Source organism: Dasypus novemcinctus, chromosome 12, assembly GCF_030445035.2.
Source record: "Dasypus novemcinctus isolate mDasNov1 chromosome 12, mDasNov1.1.hap2, whole genome shotgun sequence".
NCBI classification, from domain to species: domain Eukaryota; kingdom Metazoa; phylum Chordata; class Mammalia; order Cingulata; family Dasypodidae; genus Dasypus; species Dasypus novemcinctus.
Genome location: NC_080684.1, coordinates 63728332 through 63750604, shown reverse-complemented (window position 1 = coordinate 63750604; position 22273 = coordinate 63728332). Strand labels below are relative to the sequence as shown.

The window sequence follows — 22273 nt, the reverse complement described above, 5'->3', positions numbered from 1 at the left end:
TTCAACTTTCTGGAAGGCTGTGCTCCCTCTTGTTTTGAGGACACTGAGTTCTCATCTTCCACCTGGGGTAAAGACCACACAACAGTAAGTCTTAACTCTTTTCCCTTATGAAAGCCATAGAGTAGCTGCATGTTCCTCCCCTCACAGTTTCATGTAACAATACGCACCGGACCAGGATCATGCATAGAATCTTGGTGTCACCTTGCCATCCAATGGTTGATATTTGGAGTACCCTAACTCCTCACCATGTTTGTGATCACACTACATTATGATTTAATTTGACAGCTGCCAGAGAAAACCTCCAATTTCTGTAAAGATTCTTTTGACAATCGTACAGCTAGTATTGATCCCATCCGTCTTCTTCACTGCTGAGGCATTGGACTCAGACTTTGTTTTCCTATTTTGGCTATGTAAGTTTGTAAAAACTGGATAGATTTTAGATAAGTAGGCATCATAGTCTCATCAGACAGCAGGACAGGTCACTTGGTTGGAAAGACAAACTTGGTATATTACCATATGAATATTTTTGGCATACTAGAGGTCATAGCCATGTTTAATTTCTTTAATTTTACAATGTAGAGGTAAAATTTGCTTAACAGATGAAAAAGGCGACTAACCAAGCTTGTTATTTAAGTAAAATACTTTTCAAATATGCATTTATATAGGCATAAGAATATAAGAACATAAAGAGGACACTACAGACTTTGAAACAGGCTTAAAATCAAAAGGTTGTTTTGCTTTAGTGCTGAGTTATGCTGACAATTAGCTCTGATAAAAATGAATGGACTATATGACAGGAATAATGAGTGTCTGAGAGCTTCTTTGCATCAATCTGAATAACATTTACCTGATTGAGGTTAGGTAGTAATAAAACACTTCAACCTAATTAAAACTTTATGAGCCTTTTATTTTCCCTTTTGAAACTAACAAATTTTATAAGATTTAATTTGAAGGGTATGAAAAATACAAAGGCAGATTTTTGTCATGCCCAAGGACAGGTTAATAATGCATTCAGATTAAAATCATCTTTCACAATGATTAAACTGACCTACTTTTCCTTTCAGAGAGAAACTTTTTTCTGAAATATTTTCACATATAAATGTTGCATTTTGGAGCCTTTCTTCTTACACTCTATAATTAAAACTGACATATCACTTTCCAAAGTTAAATGAAATTTAGTTCATTTTCAGGTCTGGGCTTTTTAATGAGTTAGCATCTCTGCTGCCTAAGACAAGTAGCATTCACTGCTTTTGCATACCAGGGAAATTTTCTGACAGTAGTGATAATGATGCAGATGTTTTTCTTTGTAGGGATTTTCCAACAATGTCCTTAATGAAAACACATGCCTACTTCCTGACAAATTTTTAAAAAAATCACTTTTCAAAGCAAAAACACAATGATTTCATTCTAAGATGGCAAATGTCAACAGCCCGTGATTTTCTCTGCATACACTGTGCTGTATTCAGTTGCAGCAATAGTAATTCTTTTCTTTTCTTTTTTGTTCTGATATGGAAGCAATTTATACAAAATCTCATGCATCTCTATTATAATTAGAGTTCTGGGGTCAATCCTTGTGAATTAACTCTCAAAATATTTGCCATGTCACCTTGAACCTTATGTTTAGATTTGCAGACAATGCTTTCACCATAAAACTAAATATAGTTCCAACAAGTATTATACACTTAAACTTATGAATGCAACTATGTCTTTTGAGGGTCACATAAATGGAAACAGGAAAAGAAGAGCTGTGTTAATGTTTTAACAAATCTTTTTAAAGAAATACAGATTTTTGCAAAATGTAGCTGAGGTTTTAGCAAAAACAAAATTCTGAAAGTATTTCCTCAAAGGAACATTTTAACGTAGTCTTAAAAATAAGTCTTTCATCTGTTAGCTTTTTAAAAAGAAGTTCCTCCTGATCTGCACAACAGATGACCTTATCTTTTCTTAAGCATCATACATGCCCTGAAAGTCATGATAGCATTATTCCCGAGCCTCAACTCAAGTCTGATACAGGCCACCAGATGGGATATAGGGTGAGGTGAGGATCAAAAATGTCTGCTGTACTATTGCCCATTCAAAAAATACATGTTTATATTGTTTCTAATTAGCTTATCTGTATTAAGAAAACCAGGCCTCATCAGATGAGCCACTCCAAAATATTCTGTTTTTCAAAGTTTATTTACTACCACAGGTAACTGGAACATCATAGCCATCCAGACATGTAATTAAACAATTCGTCAAAGTAGAAGGACTAAGGGTCTAGGCAATCTTGGATAAAAGTTGTGTTTAGTAACAGCTTGGGTATGTTTATAGAGACGTATGGGTATTCTTTGTGAGATTTCACAGTGCCAAAATCCAATCGGTAAAAATGGACAGATTTTTAAGCCTCAAAATTTGTTTGAATTTTACCCCAAACAAGCAGATAGAGATAATCCAGTCTCATTGAATGGCTTTATACTAACTGAAAATGACATCTCCAACTTTTACTCCAGCATTGCCTGTCACAGGGAACTCAGGCTGTGTAACAAGGATAGGGCAGGGAACAGCTGCCTTAAGGGAATTATTTTTGGACAACCAAAAGGGAACAGCTTTCTCCTTGGCGGCTTGGACACCTGCCTTGCAGTCCCAATGGAAATGCTCTGTTTTCTGTGATTTCATTTTTTTCTTTCAGTGATTGGATGATTTTGTACAAATTTTTAAATTTGAACTACCTTATAAAAGTTTTATGTGTTAAGAACCAACCAGGAAATATAAACCAATTATAAAAATATGTAGTGAAATTAATGGTTAATGTTGTAGATTTTAAAATTTTAAACTTTGTCCACTTTTATAGTTTCACAATGAATTATTCTGCTTTTGTATGGCAGAATAAAGCTGAACAAAAAGCTTTTTGTGTTCTCTTTGGAAAATTTGGTATATGACATAGTCATTTGAATTTATTTAAAACTAGTAATATAAATAACTTCTGGAAATTTTGTGATTGGCAGAGATTCTGAGAACTGTATTATGTAACATACCAACAGTATTATTGAATCCCTACTGAATTCCCTCAGAAGCAAAAACAAATGAAAGGATATGACATTTACTGTCAGGCACAAGGGGGTTTTAACCTTCTTTGTTAAGTGATTCTTGAGCCCTTGTTAAAGGTTTTCTCATTTTTCCCACACCATTTAGTATATAGCTTGCTAGAGAACATTCTTAATGTACTCTTCTCATTAGACTTGATCTATGAATAGCATTTCATAAAAAGCCCTAGTTCTTCTATAACTTCACTAGGCAGATGGATATATATTAAAGGACATCAACTTGTCCAAAATATTTCTCATCTTCATCTATATATGAGTACTGAAGATCACTTACAATTTGAGACTTTACCCTTTTCCTTCAGTCTGGCCAATACTAACACATGAGATTGGTTACAATTCAGCTTTTCTGTAGACATAGTCTAGTTAATGTCTTTGAAAGCAAATCATAAATGGCATGTATCACTTTGCAGCTGAATGTCAGAGTCAGGTAGTAGAGATCAGAAATAGATTTGTGGCCTCTGAGAGGTAGATTGAAGTTTCACTGTGACTAAGAGCTTATGTCTGGGAATTCAGGAATGCTCAGGTCCTCTTCTGAAGGAGTGCACCCCAAAAGGAGAGCCACCCAGCGTGAAAGTTCAGCCTGCCCAGGAATGGCACCGCACACACGGAGAGCTGACACAACAGGATGACACAACAAAAAGAAGCACAGATTCCCGTGCCGCTGACGACAACAGAAGCGGACAAAGAAGAACACGCAGCAAATAGACACAGAGAACAGACAACTGGGGCAGGGGGGAGGAAAGGGGAGAGAAATAAATAAGTAAATCTTTTTTTAAAAAAAGTCCTTTTCTGCATTCCAACTTTCCTTCTCAGGGAGTTTCCAACCAAGGATGCTAGGGAAAAAGGTCCATAACCAAATGAAAATGAAGCATGGATCTCACTCAAATCCACTCTACTGAAACTTTCTCTGGTAAAATATAGATTGGAGAAAGACATTTGGGCCCAGTAGCCTAAGTGAACTCTCCCCTTTCCTCCAGTCTGAATCTAAGAAGTCTGAGTTGGCTTAAGAAGGCAGGATATAAAGCAATAGAATTAGATACCTCTGCCCTAAGTAGGCAAACCCTATTTGAATCTTCTTAGGACATGGATGCAGAAAGAAAAAAGGTGGGTTTCAAGTTACCGACCTTTTAGGGACAGTATCAGTACCACCAGTAAAATACAATTTAATACAGTTTTCCTGGGTCCTGTCCATTCGTTTGAACAGATCTTTTATACTTGGGGGCATAGGTACAATAAGGAAACAGGTATATGGAGGTTAAAATATGGGAGAAAGGGTCAGAAATTTTTAGAAACAAATGTCTCATTTGTTTCCAATCTTCAAATTCAGGGATTTTTTTGTTTTTTATTTTAATTATAAGTAATGCCATCCTGTTGATCACTTGGTTGTTAGATGCATCCTACCAGGATATAATTGAAAGAGGAGTCCTTTTCAATAGTAGTAAGACCAACTTTATTTCTTGAAGACAATAAATACCTGTCAAGTGTTAACTTGAGGTTTCTTCTTCAGTACTAAAACAAAGCACTGTTGTTCAAAGGCAATTATTATATAGTGCACCAGCATGGCTTAAAAGAGTGATGAAGTAGTGAAGCTAATTGCCTAAAAGAAGTCCTTTTGTGTCTGTGACTAAAAACTGGAGATAGTCCATTAGTTTTCATATTCCTGGCTGACATTAAGAGGACTTTGCATGAGAGTTGTCACTAATCCAAGGAGGAATGTTTTCTCTCAAAGTCAATGGCCTATTCTGGGAAGAAGTGTCAGTAGCCACATTGATTTTATCAGTAGTACCATCAAAAGTTTGCTTTCTGGCTGCATCCTCTTTTGTAACTCATTTCAACCTAATGAAAGTATGTTATCCTTCAACAGTGTTTTTCTTGTCCAGTGGATGTCATGTTTCCATTGAAATTGATGGCCATAGAGAGATGTGGCCTGTGAATAAAGACATTAATCAGGAAATTTTATCCTTCTCAGATTTTCATAGGATTGATTTGATGGTCTTACTGTAGCAGTTTTGACTTAATGTGCACCGTTTAATTTTCCTCTTTTTTTTTTTTTTTTGCGAGAAAAGTTGGTTCTAGATTTAGAATTTCCTAAAGTCTTTAATTTATAGGATTTCTAATTTTGTACAATTCCAAACAGAATATTTTCACAGTTATAAAAGCATATGGAAAATATATTTAATAGATACATAGATAGCTATAAATATATAAAAAATATTTGTGGCTGCCATTTGTCCAAAATGAAAACCTAAACTCAAGGCAAAAATTAGGTATTTTTGGAACATATCTTCTATAGTAGATGAACCAATTTTTGATTGATCTGGAGTTATTTCTATAAAATATCCTAACACCAAATTTTCAGTGACTTAAGCTCTAATTCTACTTTTCTGTGGTCATATCAAATGCCATATGCACTTCATTTTATTGTATATTTTACCCCTCTGCAGGTAACACAGTCTTAATGTCATTTTAACTTTCCATAATGTTGCTGAAAGGCTTAATTTTGGTTTCCAATCACTGATATAGAGTGGCTTATCTGATCCTAGTTGTAATTCTATTGACATTTAAGTAGCCAGTCCATCCATAATGAGGAACTACAAAATCTTTGGAGCACCTGTATTTCAAAGAGATGCCATCATCCATTAGAGAATATTTATTGCTTTCCACATTTATAAACTTGGAGGAATGGGGCCTAATTTCATCTGTTTATTATGTTGAATACATTCTTAGATATATGTACATCTTTGCTTTAGGGTCTTTCTTTACAAAGCACTTATTTTTAATTTTCAAAGCCATGATGAAATTTCTGAATATTTTTATCTCTAAACAATTTTTTCTGCTTTCCCATGTCTTAAAAATATTTTCTGCTTCTTTGAAAGTTAAGTTTATTAAAGTATAACTTACATCCAATAACAGTCACCTTATTTAGTGTACAATTTTAAGTTTTAATAATTATATAAATCATGTAATCACCATAGCTATAAAGTTATTAAACAGTTTCAACACCCCCCAAATTCCCCATGCTCCTTTTTAGTCAACGCTTCCCTATTCTTAGCCTCTGGAAACCTTTGATCTGTTTTCTGACCCTATAGATTTACCTTTTCTAGAGTGTCATATGGGCGAAAGCAGTTTAGGTTCTGACTTCTTTCACTTAGCAAAATGTATTTGGGATTCATCCATGTTGTTGCATTTATTAGTAGTTGTTCCTTTTAATTGCTGAGCAATACCCTATTGTATAGGTGCATCCAGCTAGATAATTTGCAGTTGAAGGCCATTAGGTTGTTTGCTGTTTACAGTTATTATGAATAAATTGCTGTAAGTATTTACACACAGGTTTTTGTGTAAATATAAGTTTTATGTCTTGGATGAAGAGCTGGGAGTAGGATTGCTGGGTCTAATGGTAAGTATAGGTTTAACTTTATAGAAAACTGTCCTTCTGTTTTATGAAGTGATTGTATAAGCATGTATCAGAGTTCTAGTTGTTCCATACCCTCACCCATACTTGGTATTATCAGTATTTTTTAGAAATATAGCCACTCCAATAAGTGTGTATTTGTATCTAATTATAGTTTTAGTTTGGTTTTTCCTGGTGGCTTCTGGTTTTGAGCATGTTTTCACATTTGCCATCCCTATGAAGTGCCCATTCAAATGTTGTATCCATTTATAATTGGGTTTTTGTTTTATTATTGACTTTTGAGCAGCTGTATTATTCCTGATACAAATTCTTTATCAGATACATGCTTTGCAAATCTTTTCTCTTAGGTGAAAATTTTCTTTTCATTCTCTTCACAGTGTATTTTGAAGAGCTAGTTTCTCCTGTTTTAACCCTGAATTTAGTCAATCCATTTTCAGCTCTAGGCCCTCCTATCAGGACATGGAGTTGCAGGTGGTGCTGCAGGGACAGATGCTGGACATTGTATGTCCTGCCATGGCCCACTGGGTAGACTGGTGGAGAATGTAAATTACAATGTAAACCACTATCCATGTGGTACAGCCGTGCTCCAAAATGTATTCACCAAGTGCAATAAATGGCCCATGATGATGAAAGAGGCTGTTGATGTGGGAGGAGTGGAGTGAGGGGGGTTGGGGTATGTGTGGACCTCATTTTTTTTAATGTAACATTTAAAAAAAATAGAGAGAAAATAAATAAATAAATAAATAAATAAAACAGGTAAAAAAAGTGCACGGATTTCTAATTTATAAAATGAACTTTATATTCTTTGACTCTTTAAGGATGAAGTTTTACATAGCAGAATACCGAGTTGCACAAATGGTTAGGTGGCTTGCCTTAAGTCAAACAGAAAAGGGATCTAACACAAGAAAGTCATGACATAGATTTGTCATCCCCTACCTATCTCTCTGCACTCTTCAAGATCCAATGAATAACTTATATTGTGTTATTGTCTCCTGAAAGACCAAAAATTAAAATATTCTTGCACTAGAATTCTAGCTGTTTGGTGTAACTCTATCTAAATAGAAATTCTCTTGTAAGCTTGGCAAATAAATTTCAAGTGAAGCTTTTACTTCATTTATACTTGTTACTCTCTCAGGTAAACTTTCCACCCTGAAAAATTAATCTACTTGATTTTTAGCATAAAGAAAAAGAAAATATAAATTATTCATTTGAAATAATTTGACAGCTCTTCTATAGTGGAAATTAACATTACTTCAGAGTTTTAGAAACAATCATTATCTTTTTTCTTGGATATTTTAGTCCAGGAGCCTAACACTAGCTAGGATCGCTCTTAAATAAATGTTAGCTGAATGAAGAATAACTGAACATTGTGAACCAACTCACTGCAAGTCCTTCTTCTTTACTGAATCAATCTATCTTTTTAAATTTTCAATAGCATGAAATACATTCTAAAGATTAAAAATGCTATTGAATCTGTGAAATTTATTCAAGGTTAGGGCATTTTTGATGCTGAAATGTAAGATGAGACTCTATAGTAGTCTCTAGCAATTGTTTGACATGCACTAGGAATTCAACCCAACTTAAAAGAATATACTTTGAAGTGCCTTAGCTGAAATTTTTAAGAAATTTTGGAACCCAAAGGGCTCAAAGGTATAAGCCTACTGCCCTTTCCTGAAGCTAATATGGCCATTTCCTTTTTCCCTTTAAGAACTTTCTCAAGGTATCTATTAAAACACCTTAGCTATCCCTAACATCTCTCTTCACAATTTTACAAATACTTTTATATTTGCCCTTACAAAGTAAGGTAGTCAGGGTTACACTTTGTCCCTTAGAAAATGAGAGGCTATGAAAGTTATAGAAAGGTGACATAGCTAATGAAAGTAGAATTAGTATCTCCAACCAGACCATGTCCTTTCAGCTCACTCTTGAAAATTAACTAATCAGAATCTTTTACACTTTGTATAAAAGTAAGACTGGAAATGACATTGGATTCATTTCACTAATTGTTAATTTATTATCACCGTAAGGAGGGGGGGATTAAAATGCTATTACCTTCTTGGTTAAAACAATGGATTTGCTGATTTTAGCCTTTTTGCATTGTTCATTTTGCAGCCACCACTTGTTTTAAGAGTAGTTTCCACATAAAATCTGGATACCATTTTCAAAATATCAAGCACTTGTGACAGCTGCAAATTTTTGTTTTCAAGTATGTTGCCAAATTGTGGTAGTCTAATGTTTTGTTGAAGAAAGTCTGATGTGGTTGAAAGAGGAAAGATTTTGGAGGCAGATGATATGAACTCTAACTGTGACTAGTCATGTGATCATGGGTGTGGCACCATCTCTGTGGCACAGTTTCCTCATATGTACAGTGCCTGAATCATAAGTTGTGAGATGTAAATGATCCCATGGATGTAAAACACTTAGCTATACACTTGCACCAGAGTAAGCCCTCATGAAATGTACACTAGTGTATGATAATGTACTTCAACAATCACTTAATGCAATTAAGTAAGCGCTGTACAAATGAGTTTTTATAGTTAATTATTGCATATAAGGAGAAAAGATATTGTACTGTTGCTGTTTTGGCAAATAATTCTTTGGGGAGGCTGCCCCTGCCCTGTGCATTATAGGGTATTTAGCAGTATTTCTGGGCTCTACTTGCTAGATGCCAGTAGTATCACTTCCTCCCCAGTTGTGACAACCAAAACATGTACAGACATTGCCAAATATCTCTGAAAGGGAAAAATACTCCAAGTTGTAAACCACTGCCTCAAGTCAATTTGCACAGTGCATGGAATGCTAATCCTAGGAAATGCTATCCAAAAGATCTTGGGGATCTAAACCCCCTCTCAATTAGAGGCAGAGTTGGCATTACCATCTCAGAGTCCTTAGAATGACCACAAGGGGGAAAAGGTAAGGACAAATGAGTTTATATGGCTAAGAGGCTTCAAATGAGTTGGGAGGTCATTCCAGGGGTTATGCTTATGCATGTCTCCGGAGGATCTCATTGACTGACTAAGTAAATATTGCCTCAGACGGGGCTTTTGAGGGCTCTGGAGACATCCAGACACTATAGGCAGGGCAGGCAGTTCAGGAGTTTGGCAACCTGCCCTACTTTGGAATTTATGCTCTCCAGTATGACAGGGTTGAACTCAGTTGTGGTTTCCCTACATATGGTTCTTCTGCCCCTGCTATTTGAACCTGTAGTTAGTACTAGAGTTGATAGGTATATGTCCAAGAGATTTAAGTCTTTCAGCTGCCCATGTGCATGTTGGGCCCTGAAACTCAAGAGTTGCAACACCTACTTTCCAGTTCATTGGACTCACCCAGGACAGCTACCAAGGAGATGATGATGGATAATGACCAACCCAAGGAACAGAGAGCGTGCAACTGCAAGCAAGATAGTCCCATCTATCTGCCCTATGGGATCTAAGCCCCCTCTCAGTTAGAGGTGGAATGGGCATCACCATTCCAGGATCCTCAGGATTGTGGAATGAATAATGGATTAGCGTAGACTTACTGTTATTCTACTGCAGATGTACTGTGATTCTAGCAGTGGAAGAAATTTTATCATTGATGTGAAGGCAGTGGCCACCGAAGGTTCTGAGGGGAGGGAGAGGAAAAAATAGGGGTAATATGAGGGCGTTTTAGGAACTTGTGAATTGTCCTGAATGACATTGCAATTACAGATATAGGCCATTATATGTCTTACCATAACTTATAAAATTGTGCAGGAGAGAGTGTAAACTACAATGTAAACTATAATCCATTATTAGTGCCCAATGCTCCAGAATGTGTTCATCAGTTGTAACAAATGTACCACACTAATGAAGGATGTTGTTAATGTGGGAAAATGTGGGAGGGGTAGGGAGCAGAGCATATGGGAATCCCCTATATTTTTTATGTATCATTTATGTAATCTAAGTATCTTTAAAAAAATAATTATATAAAAAATAAATAATAATCATACTAAAATAGCTAATTTTTGCTAAGCTTATGACATGCCATCATCTGCTCTTATCTCACTTATTCCCCATAACAGACCTAAAAAGTACTTAAAATTTTACAGCATATTTTTCAAATGAGGAAAATGAGCCCCAGATAAATCAAGTAACTGACCAAGATCATACAATTGCTAAGGAAAGCCAGGGTTCTTGTCCAAGCCACCTTCAGAACCTGTAGAAACGTCCACTAGACAGTATTGCCTCTTGAGTATTTCACTTTTTAAACTCATAATTCATATTGGATGTTAAAAGTATTGATCTTTACTTGTGGTATTTTTTAGGTGTTTACCCTAGGCACTTAACAAAATTACCTTTGTTTTTATCAATTGTTATCAACGTTCCAATTATTTGCCAACTGATTGTCCTCTTAAGCATCCTTGGATAAAATCAGTCACTTTCCCCAGATAAGGAACCCAAAATAACCTCATGCAAATTCAGATGGACAGAAACTGGGAAGAGAGAGACATACTCTGTTTGAGGGAGGCGGAGAACATTTGACAAAGAGAACATTTGAATTGGGCCTTGAATCATCCTGTTAATCTTGGATAAATAGGAGTCTGCCAGGTGGAAAGGCATTTCAAGAAGACTACACAGCTTTTGAAAAGGCCTGGGCAACTAGACGAATATATGTTTGGGGAATGGTGGGGGAGGTGGACAGGGAGTAGAAAAATAAGGCTAGAGAGAAGACAGGGCTTCGATGCTAGTATCACCAGCCTGATTCCACAGGCACTTGATGTTGCTATCTTTACTATTAGGGTGGCAGACAGCCAAGAGCATAGTAGTGACATATTCAGGTGGGTACTCAATGATAACTGAAGTGGACAGTGATTGGTGGTGGGGAGACCTAATGAGGACACTAGTGCAGTGCTTCCAGCAAGAGATAATGTATTAGAACCGAGGGAATGGGCAGATATGAAAGAGGCTCTTAAGAGAAAGAAGGCAGAGAGATCCCTCCTAAATGAACAGTGAGAAATTATTTGTGGAAGGGCTATCTTTATAAAACAAAATAGTGCATTTTCAAGGGAATAATAACGGAAATATGTGTAATAGCTATTCTGAGAGCCTGGAGAATTTGCAGCAACAAATCCCAGAGTCCACAAATACTTTTCTCAAAATCTGTTCTCATATCCAATCAGATTTCCCAGAGAAACTGAATACCCCTATTGTTTAGTGGAGGTATAAAGCTAAAAGTTAGATTCTGGATAGTGTTGCTACCTTCCCAGTCTATACCACATTGTTGGTTTTTCCTAATCCTGCCACCTGGGAAAGATGAGGCATCATTAGTAGAGAATCAACCAAATGCATTTGAGAAAAGATGAGCCAGCTAAAAAATGTTGGGACGAGATTAGTCCCAGACACTCAGTGAACATTTATTGAATAGACGAATTAATCAAATTTTGAATTCACATTAATAACTTTTGGTGGGAACTTGTGAAATTACATGAATAGAAAGGAAAAAAAAAGGCTTCAATTACAGTTTTCCTATTTCATCTTTTAAAATAAAATAGGTATTATTTAAATTTTAATATTTTATCTAAATATCTTAATATTTTAAATAAAATAGGTATTTATCTAAATAAAATAAAATAGTGACTTCCAAAAAACTCCAGCATAATACCAAATGGATGTTTACCTCTATGCATCATGCAGTAAGTTTTTACAACTTTATTATTTAAATACTCTTCCAAATATCTTCTGCAAACTGTCATTCTTTATATTTCAGTTTATTTAAAATGAAGCAATTTATTTTTATCCAGATTTTATAAACTGGAATTCCATTCCTGGCCATTTAAAAGAAAAAAACATTTTTTAAACTATGTTTCAACACGTCCTATATATGTCTAAAATAATAATTAGTAATAAAACCTGCTACTGAAGGAGTAGGTGCCTATTAAGTGCCAGGTGTTAATTTTAACAAGCACAACAAGCCTACTGTCTTAGTTTCCAGGCTGCTGTGACAAATACCACACAATGGGTTATCTCAAACAATGGGAATTTTATTGTTTCATGGTTGTGGAAGCTAGAAGGCTTACTTCTTCCTAAGATTGGTCACATTGTGGCTGGCTGTCACATGGTGACATCCTCTCCACTCCCTCTGGGTTCCATTGCCCTCTGGCTTCTCTCTGTGGTCTTCTCTTCTGTGTCCAATTTCCTTTGCTTATCAGGACTTCCGCCATGTTGGATTAAGGCCCACCCTCATTCAGTTTGGACACACCTTAATTAATAATAACATCTTCAAAGGTCCTGTTTACAAATAGGTTGATACCCACAAGACAGGAATTGGGGTCTGGCATGCCTTTTGTGGGGGACATAACTCAATTCCTGATACCTACTAAATAAATATTCTTTAAAATATTTTTCAGATGGACAAAAAGAGGATCCAAGTGGGGAGGTGGTTTAACCAAGACCATGTATCTCCCACATTTTATTGTAAGATTCAAACTTAGTCCTATTGGTCAGCAAAACTTGTACACTTCCCCATGTCATTCCAGCTTCTAATTTTATCTCCATTCTTTCTACTTCTAATTGCTATCAAGAGCCCATGGCTGACGTCTGACGTTTTCTGCTATTAGTTCTAAGACTCTTCCTTTACCTGCCTTTACTCCCCGATAACATTCTACCTCTTTACTTAAAAGGGATGCATCAATTATCCTACCCACTCAAATTAAAGTAAAATAGATTCTCAGAGTAGTTGTAAGTTTTAAGTGTTCAAAATTATGAATGCGTATCATTAACAGTAATGTACCTTCTAACATGATGGAGATGAGGCCAAGGAAAGGATATTGTTATCATAAGCTTGTGAAATATTAATTTGGAAACCTATTTTTAAAGTTTACCAGGATTCAGAAATTAGGTATATTCATAATTGTAATCATGTACTTGACAGATAGAGCTATGTATGGTATATAATTGCAAAAATTTTTACCAACAAAGAAACAAAAGGGAAGAGTTTTTGTGTTAATAAACATGCACAGACAAATTAAAGATTTCTGTATAAAGTTAATTACCCTCCCTGCCTCATACCTCAGAGATCCTCAGGGTGATTTCAGTCTATCATCAGTATGCATCCCTATTTCACTTTATGACAGGGAACTTCTGCCTTACAGTGAAAAATGTATTGTCCTGTCTGGATTGAAATAATTGATATTCTTAACATTCTTACACTTCTTTTATGTGAACATTTTAGGTGTATCAATATATGCATGAAACGATAACTGTTAATGGCTGTCCTGAATTCCGTGCCAGGGCTACAGCAAAGGTAAGGCTTGAGTAACTTTTAAAATATATTTGATCCCAGTGATCTAGTAATTGATTGTGCGCGTGTGTGTTTCAGGTATTCTCGTGTGTACACTGTAAGAGAATTTAGACATCAGTGGCAGCCCAGAGTCTAGAACCAGTACTACTTCCCAGGTAAAAATCCTAATGGAAAATTGACCATTTCTGCTGCTTCTGTAGCTTAAGAAAGGAGAATGATTTCATTAAACTCACTAAATGTCCATTTAGCACAAGCAAATCGACTGGTTCATTTTATGAAATACTACATGATTTTCTGACACATTGTTTTGATACAAAAGAAACTGTTCCCTATTGGGTGCATGAAGATTCCTTTGCACAAGTCTAAGCATGTGATTTAAGTTAGACATAAAAAGAATTCACCTGCCACCCACTGACGTAAGGTTCTTCTGCTTTTTCAGCTGAGCTGTGGGCAGCTTGCTGAAATAACACGGCATTGACTTGAAGGAAATTCCCATCACCTTTTGTGATAGTGACCACATTTTCATTTTAAAGACTTAAATCCAGAGATTGCAGAACCCTACTAACAAAATATTGTGCCAAAAGGCTCATAAAATTATACAGGATATAGACAATTAGGAAACAATCATTTTAAACTAAAATCACCAATGCAGCTCTTAATTTACAAACACAGAAATGCTACAGTATATATAAAACTTGCTTTTTAAACACTTTTGTCTTCCTAGTAAGACAAAAGGAGTAAGAACCAGTGAAAATAATCATAATTTTCTTTTTACTTATTTTGTGTTACATCACTTCTTGTTTGGTTTCTCTTCTAATTTCTCAGTTTTTATTCTGTATTCAACCTACAACAAAACATGCTAGAATTGTAAGGTTTGTTTTTGTTTTTTTTTAATCCAGGCAAAAAGAGGGTATTATTATCATTACATCATGCTTTGCTTGTACTGAAGTGGAACACATGCAGAAAAATGATCCCTACATGGTTTAATTAAGGGGGAAGTGAATTATGTAGTGTTTTACCATTCTCATTTCTTATTCATGTAGAACAGCAGGATAGCAGCATAATGTTGCAATAGCACAATATTTTCTGGTTGTTTCTGGGCTGTCTGCATTGCATTCATGTCAGCCATTAAAATCTATGCATGATGACAAGGTTTGCATGAGCAAATGCATGTAGCTAAAAACAAGCCATTATTTCCATGTCATTCACTATCTCTCACTAAATGCAGGCAGTAACACAATGCTAAATTGATGTGGTAATGCTGTGTGTGGAAAAGATTGTGCAGTAGTTGGGAATCAATATTTTCAGTGTTGAGTAAATCACTTTATAGTAGGCATCTAATCAACTGTGTTTAAGGCGGGTTAATGGAAGTGGAAAATAAGAAGCAGGCTGAGAATCTCTTCTTGAGAGTAACTACTTAAATGCTGCTATTTTATTTCAGAGGGGTGGGATGGGGGAGTCAGGGCGGGAACTAATGGTAAGTTACTTTATTGATGTTATTTAAAGAATTTTACATGAATTTTATGATAAAAATTCATGTTATTTACATGAATTTTAAAATAAAATTATAATTCCATATTAAATATTTTGTGTATCAGGATATAAAACCACAGTCTGTCTAAACTTTTAAATTATTTTATGTCAAATGTTGCGCACTTTGCATAGATCACTATAGCAAGCTAAAACATTAATGTAAAATGTAGAGAAAAAAAACTGTGCCAATAAGAGGACATTTCATAATAATATGGAATATTGATTTCAAATAACAATAACATACTTATAACTTGCTTGAATCTATCGTTTTAAGTGGGTTTTTTTTTTAGATATCCTCAATGTTTAAAAAATAATAATAAATTTGCTAATGCCAGAGGTCAGAGGTCCAGCAACAGCAAGATTAGATATATTCACAAGTATGCATGTATATATGTATATATATGCTCGTCAGTTTATTCAGTTAAGATTTATCAACATTTCTGTGCAAAAAAACTGGACTGTGTGTCAGAAGACACAACTTCGGCCCTTAAGGTTCTCATGAAAAAGATGTGCACAAAATAATTGTAATACAATATACTGTATGCACCAATGGATGTTTAGAGTTAAGGAATAGGAGGAGTTGATCTAACCAAGATAATTGGGAATGATTTTTTTATGAAGAAGAGACATTTTTTAAAACATAACACATATGTTCTAGAAAGCTGGGGATAGCTGGGTGGGGTATTACAAAAGGAAAGAATCCTAGATGGCATCTAAGTGAAGAAAGGCCATTCCCTTTTCAGTTCTTTCTTTCACAGGAGAATGCTATAATAATATAAGGAGTTGCTTGATCTCCCCATTGCAGAGCATGTGACTAACCTCATTCCCTCATTTTGTTACCAAATGACCATCTTTTCTTTCAGGCAACAGTTGCTGCTTTTGCAGCTAGTGAAGGCCACTCCCACCCGCGGGTAGTCGAACTACCAAAGACTGATGAAGGCCTTGGTTTTAATGTGATGGGAGGAAAGGAGCAAAATTCCCCCATTTATATCTCTCGCATCATTCCTGGAGGGGTGGCCGAAAGACATGGAGGCCTCAAAAGAGGAGACCAGCTGCTGTCAGTGAATGGAGTGGTATGTTCCTAAAATAACCAGAGATTTTTCTCCCAAAGCACATTCCTTTTTTTCTGCTGTTACAGTAGTCAATGTTGGAATCCTTCAACAAATCATAATTTTGCGTCCAAACAGCTTCCTAAACAGTGATGGATATTGAACATATAAAATCAGTAATTTCATAGTTTGTTAATTTCATATCATCTTGCTCAGGTATGATACATATGAACTAGTTGAAAAATTGTCCCAATAAATTATCCCATCCTGTGAAATTTCCCTCATTTAATACCCTATTTGAATTACTATTTAGCAGAACAAAATGATTTCAAGATTCATTGTATCCAAAGTTACATAAGTAAACAAACACATTAAAAAAATAAAATAAAATTCTTCATTCTATAATGTGTCTTAAAAGTTTTAATTAAAAAGGAAGAGTAACTTTAATATTTATGCAATAATAACATATGAAAAAGGTTAATAAACAGATAATTCTTTAAGTGTTGTCTACCACTGTAGTATAATAAAAATATATTATCCCCTCCCCCCAATTGATGGCATTATCTATTCACCAAATATATTTTATTTTTCAAATGAATCTAAGGAAACTAAAATATAAAGCATTGTAAAGTAAAAATAGGATTCTACATATTGTTTATAACCTCATATTCTTTGAATGCCATTACCTCTACATGTACCAAGGACTTGCTAAAGAAATAACTTATATACATTGAGCAGTTTTCTCCCCATAACTTCCGGTTATATCAAACCAAATAATCTGAACGCACAAATTTCAGAAAAATCAATAGACACATACCAATATGTACCAGCCTAATTAACTGATGATCTTAAATAAAAGAGCTTTAGATTTGAATAAATAAAATGAATTGGGGTTATTTGCAGCCATATTGGTTTCTGCTTAGAACACCATATTCAATCTAAAATACATTTAAAACATGATATTTCATTGGTAAATCTGGATTAAAATTCTTCTGCATTTGAGGTATGCATTTTGCTTATTTTTCTGTTATTTTAGCCTGGTAACCAGTGATTTGATAGCATCCAAACCATTCATTTAACTCTGCCATTCTCCAACATACATCAAAATCATCAATACATGAATATTTCATTTCACTTCAGCACTCTAATTCTAAAATTGCCTTGTTACAGTTACTTTTTTCCTACGTTATAATGCTTTGTGATGAGCTTCTTATTAACCTTTAGATAACTATGATTTTTCTCAGGCATGTTCCAACTGATAACTTTAGAGTTGAACCTTTTGGTGGAGGTCTCTGGGACTAGGTCATGCAATTATGCCACACAGTAATCCAAGCCTCAATGTATGAATTTATCATTTCTCTGTATATATTGGATAGATCCAAAAAATATATAGATTTAAAAACAAAATGAAAAGCACAGAATTAAAAGAACCAAAATATATTAATAATAATTGTACTTACCAAAAGCAGCAATAGACATAAAATCAGTCTAGTAAGTGATTCACTTGTCTGTCAAGGGAGCTAAAGAATCTGTTTATTCTAGGTCAAAATTTTGCAGGGAGGTTTTAGGAATAATGTTTCTATAACTTGTTGAGCTCTGCATCATTCAGGTATTATATATTTTTTGAATTTGATATAAAATTATTAAATTTAGAAAACTTTGCATGGAACAGAGCTGTAGACCTTTCACAATCATTCATTCATTCTTTGCAATGACCTTGTGTTGTAGTTTGGAGGGAACAGGAGGTTCTGAAACCATGGAGTCAGAAAAAAAAAAACATATATGATTATGAGTTGATATCCTGTAAACCTCAATTTCCTTATCTATAAAAAGGGAGTAGTAACTAATTTGAAGGGCTCTGGTAAAAATTAAAATGAGGCAAAATGCCTGTTTGTGAAATGTCCTATTGTAATTTGGTCACACACCTAGTTTCTCGTTGATGATAAGTGAGGCTACTGAAGAAGATTCGGGTTGGTGAAAATTAGCACCCCTTCTATGATATCACTATTGTTAGTTATTTCTAAAGTAAGTCTTTAATCAAATTATGTTCACATGTGGCATATGTTAGGAAACATTTGTTAGCAAGCAAGCACTAATCAATTCATATAACCTCTTCATTAAGTGTGATGAAATCCTTGTTCTCTGTCCATGCAGACATCAGATGAGACAATATTACAGAGCCAGGATTTTATTACTATTGGATTCAGTGTCAGACAACCAGAAATGCTCTTAAACTAGCAGTCAAAAATAGGACTATTTAGTAATCAAGTAGCAATTATTTGGTACAGCTTATGGGTCTCTCTCTATGAGATGAAGAATGTTTCCAAAAATGTTTAATATACATGTACATTTTAAACCTTTAATTTTACTGATTAAGTTCCATTTGTAACATTTATCATGCTGTTAATAGGCTGCTGTGTTCACCAATGAAAATCAATTTCTGACATATTTTTGCAAATAAAGACAGCATCATTTGTTGATTGAAATAGGAAAAACAATGTTTTTATAGTGTCCACCTTTAGAATATGGTTTTTCTTAAATTGTGCTGGCTTACCATCTCTGGAATGGTTTAAGTTCCTAAAGTTGGAGCTTAAAATATTGGCACATGGTCTTTAGAGAGCAGGCACCGCCCAGATCAAGATGGTGGAATGACACTCTTCAGGGCTCCATCCCTCAACAAAAGTTTTGAAAAAAACAGCAAGAACTAGTAGAAACTTCTTTCTCAAAGCTCTGGAAAATTAGCCAAATCAAGAAAAAAGGGCTACTTAAAAGTGGCAGGATCTCATGATGACCTCTCCCACCCCAAATGGCTCCATGCAGACGTGACCCATACCCCAACTGTTGCTCTTTGGTCTTGATTCCTGATGGAGCAGAGTAATCCTCATATACATGCTGGAATCAGGTACATCTGACCCACTCTGTTAAGTGGTGTCTTGAGGGACACTCCTTCCCAGAACCTACCCTTTGTTTAGAAGGCACTTCATGGAACTCCCACAGCAAGCTGTGAGAAAGCAGTCAAGTCATGCTGCTTGGAGCAAGAGATTGTAGGCTGTAGGACATACAGTGTAGTTCACAGGCTCATGAAGAAACTGTTTCTTAGGGAAGAGGAGATATTCAAAAGATGTAAATTAGAGAATTCTTACGGTCACAAGTCCAAGTACAAGATTGGACCCACCGGAAAGTAAATGGGAGGCCTTTGTGTATTGACCTGGAGCTATTCTATACATTAATTGTATACATAAGCCCTGAAGGAGAACACTGGTACAGGTCAATCTGCAAAAAATGGCAAAGTTATCTTCTTTTTTTACTTGTTCTTCTACCTTTCTTTTTTGTTAGCTAGCTCCTGGAAATCAAGAGAAGTTCTGTCATAACACTGACTATATACAAGCTTGAGGAAAGGATGCCAGGGACAACACATGAAAATATTAAAATGCCGAGGTTTCAACAAAAGGTTGCATAGCATACAGAGAAACAGAAAGCAATGGTCCAGGCAAAGGAGAAGAATAAAGCATTAGAAACCATTAATGTGGAGGACCAGACCTGGAATATGATATATAAAGAGTTTTGTTTTTTTTTCAATCATCCTAAATATGCTCAAAGAGCTAAATGAAGACATGGCCAAAGAACTAAAGGATATCAGATAGATCAAATAGAGTAACACAAAGAGAATATCAATTGAGGGATTAAAATTATAAACAGAAATTTAAATTTTCCCAGAGACATTCAATAGAAGATTGAAGCTGTCAGAGAAAATAATCAGAGAACCTGAAGACAAGAAAACTGAAATCAGGATCAGAAAGAATGAAGAAAAGTAAACAGAACTTGTGGGACACTATGAAACATAACAATATATGTATTGTGGATCCCAGAAGGAGAAAAGAGAAAGGAACGTATGTGTGTGTGTGTATATACACACACACATATATATATGCACACACATATATATATATATAATCAACAAAATCCAAACAGGCAAGCCCAAATAGACCCACACCATAACATATCATAATCAGACTGTCAAATGGCAAAGTTAAAGAGAGAATTCTGAACATTGCAAGAGAGTTACAAAGTGTCATGTACAAGGGAGGTCATTTAGATTAAGTTCTGGTTTCTCCTCCGAGACAATGGAGGAAAAAAGACAGTGGGATGACAAGATTTGTATATGCAGTGTAACTGTTTTTTAAAAATGAGAGAGAGATTAAGACATTCCCAGATAAACAAAAACTGAGGGAGTTTGTCACCAGTTGACCAGTCCCATACAAGATGCTGAAGAGAGTTCTACAAGTTGGAAGAAAACAGCAATAGAGTATAAATTGAATCTTCATAAAGAAATAAAGATTTCTGGTGAGAGTAACAACATGGGTAAATACAAATGTCAGCACTACTGCACTTTTGGTTTGTAACTCCACTTTTTATTTCCTACAGGATCTAAATGGGAAATGCATAAAATTTAAGGATAAAACAGAGGTTTGGGACTTACAATGTATGAACATGTAATTTGTGAAAGAAATATGAAATTGGGGTGCAGACAGGTATAGGAACATAGTTTGTGTCTGCTATTGAAGTTAAGCTGATATCATAGCAAACAAGATTGTTAAAGATTTAGGATGTTTAATTTAAGACCCATGGTAATTCCAAAAATATATCAGAGGATATGCACACTAATAGAGACAGAAATTAAAATACAGGTTGTCAGGGGCAGGGGACAAGAGAATTGGGGTTTTAATGCATCATGGGTATAGGGTTTCTGTTTGGGGAAATAAGATGTTTTAGTAATTGCAGATAATGAGATAACCTCAGTATAGTGAAGGTGATTAATCCCATTCAGTGATAACTTTGGGAGTTGTTGAGATGGGAAAGTTTACATTGTATATATATGTTCCCACAATTAAAAAAAAAAAAAAAGAGCAACAAAGAGACAGTAACAATTAGGTTTATGATCCTGAATGGGCTCTAACAATGGAGGAAAAAAGGCTGAAAAATTATGTTGGGACTTATGAATAAATCAGAATATAGATTTTAAGCTTTATAGCAATGTTAAATTTATTACACTTGATAACTACAACTTAAGGTGCTACATAAGTGAATATACTTGTTCTGAGGAAGTGTAAATGACAGTATTAAATGTTCAAGGAGCATCATGCATACAGCCTAAACTCAAGTGTTCAGAAAATGGATAGATAGATCAGTCAATCAAGAGATAGGAATAGAAGTATATGGCAAATGTGACAAAATGTTAAAATTGGTGGGTCTGCGTATTGGAGTAGGGGATAGATGTTTACTGTTGTTCTTTGTATGAGGTTGGTATTATTTCTGTAAGTGTCTGAAAGTATTTCAAAATAAAAAGTTTTATATATATATATATATATATATATATATATATATGCACATGAATAAAATTAAACCATGTATCATACACTAGCAATTTTAAAGTATTTTAAAGTTACTATGGACATTGTAATAGTGCCTAATATTTTTCAGGTATTCATCAAAAGGTAGTTTTCCCCTTACTGTAAATGAGGAGTCTTCGCAATACACTGATTTGCTGATAGGCACATAAAGAGTAACTAATCCAACACTAGAATCCTAATCCAGAGTCCAGTGGTCTTTGCAGTGTAAATAATTCAGACAATTAACAATATTTAATGAAAAAAATTACTGTGTTACAGAATGGTCAAAAAAGGATTAGCAAATATTTCTACTTCTACTTTGAAATAAATTACCATTTTGGGAAATTAATATGGAAGATTTTTAGAACATGTCATTATCAACTGAGAATGAATTTTCCAAGGAAATGATTTGGAGGGCTGTGGCAAACCTTTATTACATCAGTAAAAGTACTCTGGGGGAGCTTTGTAACTGTCTCTCTAAAAAAAAAATTATTTCATGGACTTTCAAATATCTGAAAAGATATCTTGGTTGTAGTAGTTTTT

At 34.9% G+C, this 22273-nt stretch overlaps 1 protein-coding gene across 1 annotated transcript in view; it reads left to right on the top strand.

Annotated features, from left to right (window-relative positions):
* The window catches only part of LIN7A (lin-7 homolog A, crumbs cell polarity complex component), a 128684-nt gene that overhangs the window by 68773 nt on the left and 37638 nt on the right, over positions 1–22273 (top strand). Inside the window, exons 3-4 of the mRNA XM_004462243.5 lie at positions 13690–13761; positions 16155–16364. Of these exons, the coding sequence (XP_004462300.2) occupies positions 13690–13761; positions 16155–16364 (282 nt within the window). The remainder of the gene's footprint in view (positions 1–13689; positions 13762–16154; positions 16365–22273) is intronic.